Source organism: Oratosquilla oratoria, chromosome 12 (assembly GCF_046742065.1).
Source record: "Oratosquilla oratoria isolate Oo_2021 chromosome 12, ASM4674206v1, whole genome shotgun sequence".
Classification (NCBI taxonomy): domain Eukaryota; kingdom Metazoa; phylum Arthropoda; class Malacostraca; order Stomatopoda; family Squillidae; genus Oratosquilla; species Oratosquilla oratoria.
This window is the reverse complement of record NC_134788.1, coordinates 36,166,483-36,168,982: the sequence shown is the minus strand read 5'-3', so window position 1 is coordinate 36,168,982 and position 2,500 is coordinate 36,166,483. Positions and strand designations below refer to the sequence as shown.

Genomic DNA, 2,500 nt, shown 5'->3' with positions numbered 1-2,500 from the left:
AGAGGAGGAGGAGGAGGAGGAAGAGGAGGAGGAAGAAGAGGAGGAGGAGGAGGAAGAAGAGGAGGAGGAGGAGGAAGAGGAGGAGGAGGAGGAGGAGGAGGAAGAAGAGGAGGAGGAGGAGGAGGAGGAGGAGGAGGAGGAAGAGGAGGAGGAGGAGGAAGAAGAGGAGGAGGAGGAGGAGGTGGAGGAGGAAGAAGAGGAGGAGGAGGAGGAAGAAGAGGAGGAGGAGGAGGAGGAGGAAGAAGAGGAGGAGGAGGAGGAGGAGGAAGATGAGGAGGAGGAGGAAGAAGAGGAGGAGGAGGAGGAGGAAGGAGAGGATGGGAGAGGAAGAAGAGGGAAGGAGGAGGAGGAGGAGGAGAGGAGGAGAGGAGGAAGATGAGGAGGAAGAGGGAGGATGGAAGAGGAAGAAGAAGGGAGGAGGTGGGGGAGGAAGAGAAGAGGAGAGAGGAGGAAGTAGGAGGAAAGAAGAGGAGGAGGTGGGGAGGAAGAAGATGGAGGAGAAGGCGGAGGAAGAAGAGGAGGAGGAGGAAGAGGAGGAGGAGGAGGAGGAGGAGGAGGAGGACGAGAAGAAGAGGGGAGGAGGAAGAGGAGGAGGAGGAGGAAAAAGAGAAGGTGGAGGAGGAGGAAGAAGAGGAGGAGGGGGGAGGCGGAAGAGGAAAAAGAGGAGGAGGAGGACGAGAAGGAAGAAGAGGAGGAGGAGGAAGAAAAAGAGGAGGAGGAGGAGTAGAAGGAAGAAGAGGAGGAGGAGGAGGAGGAGGAAAAAGAGTACGATGAGGAGGAGGAGGAAGAGGAGGAAGAAGAGGAGGAGGAGGAGGGGGAAGAAGAGGAGGGGGAGGAGGAAGAAGAAGAGGAGGAGGAGGAGGAGGAGGAAGAGGAGGAGGAGGAGGATGTGGAGGAGAAGGAGGAGGAAGAAGAGGAGGAGTAAGAGGAGGAGGAAGAAGAGGAGGAGGAGGAGGAAGAAGAGGAAAAAGAGGAGGTGGATGAAGAAAAGGAGGAGGAGGAGGACGAAGAGGAGGAGGAGGAGGAGGAGGAGGAAGAAGAAGAAGAGGAGGAGGAGGAAGAAGAGGAGGAGGAGAAGGAGGAAGAATAGGAGGAGGAAGAGGAGGAGGAGGAGGAGGAAGAAGAGGAGGAGGAGGAGGAAGAAGAGAAGGGGAGGAGGAGGAGGAAGAAGAGGAGAAGGAGGAGGAGGAGAAGGAGGAGGAAGAAGAGGAGGAGTACAAGGAGGAGTAAGAAGAAGAGGAGGAGGAGGAGGAGGAGGAAGAAGAGGTGGAGGAGGAGAAAGAAGACGAGGAGCAGGAGAAGGTAGAATAGGAGGAGGAGGAAGAAGAAGAAGAGGAGGAGGAGGAAGATGAGGAGGAGGAGGAGGAGGAGGAAGAAGAGGAGGAGGAGGAGGAGGAGTAAGAATAGGAGGAGGAGGAGGAGGAAGAAGAGGAGGAGGAGAAGGAAGAAGAGGAGGTGGAGGAGGAGGAGGAAGAAGTAGAGGAGAAGGAGGAAGAAGAGGAGGAGGAGGAGGAAGAGGAATAAGAGGGGGAGGAGGAAGTGGAGGAGGAAAAATGGAGTGGAGCGTTCGTCAAAGGAGGAGGAAGATGGATTCAGAGGGTCAAGAAGAGGAGGAGCGGTCGAAAATGGATTCAACGGAGAAGGAGGAGGAAGTAAGAGGAGGAGGTCGAAAATGGATTGGAGGAGGATGGAAGAGGAGGAGGAGGAGGAGGATGAAGAGGGAGGAGGAGTGAAGGAGGAGGAAGAACGAGGAGGAGGAGGCAAGCGGTCGAAGAACGGAGGAGGAGGAGGAAGAGGTCAGGAGGCATTCAACGGTCAAACGAGGAGGAGGTCAAGGAGGAGGAAGAGGCATTCACAAGAAGAGTAGGAGGAGGGTCAAGGAGGAGGAGGAGGCAAAGGAGGAGGAATTCAGAGGGGAGGAGGCAAGTTGGGAGCGAAACACGGTCAAAGTGGAGGAGGAGGTCAAATGAGGTCGAAAAAGTGGATTCACACGGTCAAAGGAGGTCTGGCAAGCGGTTCGTTCTCCACACGCGGTCGAAAAATGCATTTAACACGGTCAAACCAGGTTCGGGCAAGTGGTTCGTCAAACGCGGTCGAAAATGCATTCACACGGTATCAAACCAGGGTTGGGCAAGCGGTTCGTCAAACGCGGTCGAAAATGCATTCACACGGTCAAAACAGGTCTGGCAAGCGGTTCGTCAAACGCGGTCAGAAAATGCATTCACACGGTCAAACCTGGTCTGGACAAGCGGTTCGTCTCATACTCGTTTCAAAAATGCATTCACACGGTCAAACCAGGTTCTGGCAAGCGGTTCGTCAAACGCGGTCGAAAACTGCATTTCACTCGGTCAAACCAGGTCTGGCAAGCGGATCGTCAAACGCGGTCGAAAATGCATTCACCACGGTTCAAATCCAGGTCATGGCAAGCGGTTTCGTCAAACGCGTGTCGAAAATGCATTCACACGGTCAAACCAGGTCTGGCAAAGCGGTTCGTCAAAAA

At 54.9% G+C, this 2,500-nt stretch overlaps 1 protein-coding gene across 1 annotated transcript in view; it reads right to left on the bottom strand.

The window, feature by feature from the left end:
• LOC143030333 (uncharacterized) overlaps positions 1-1,508 on the bottom strand; it is a gene marked incomplete at its 5' end in the record, with an annotated part of 24,951 nt that extends 23,443 nt beyond the window's left edge. Inside the window, 3 exons of the mRNA XM_076193486.1 lie at positions 52-219; positions 1,066-1,134; positions 1,458-1,508. Of these exons, the coding sequence (XP_076049601.1) occupies positions 52-219; positions 1,066-1,134; positions 1,458-1,508 (288 nt within the window). The remainder of the gene's footprint in view (positions 1-51; positions 220-1,065; positions 1,135-1,457) is intronic.
• Between the last annotated feature and the right edge of the window lie 992 nt (positions 1,509-2,500).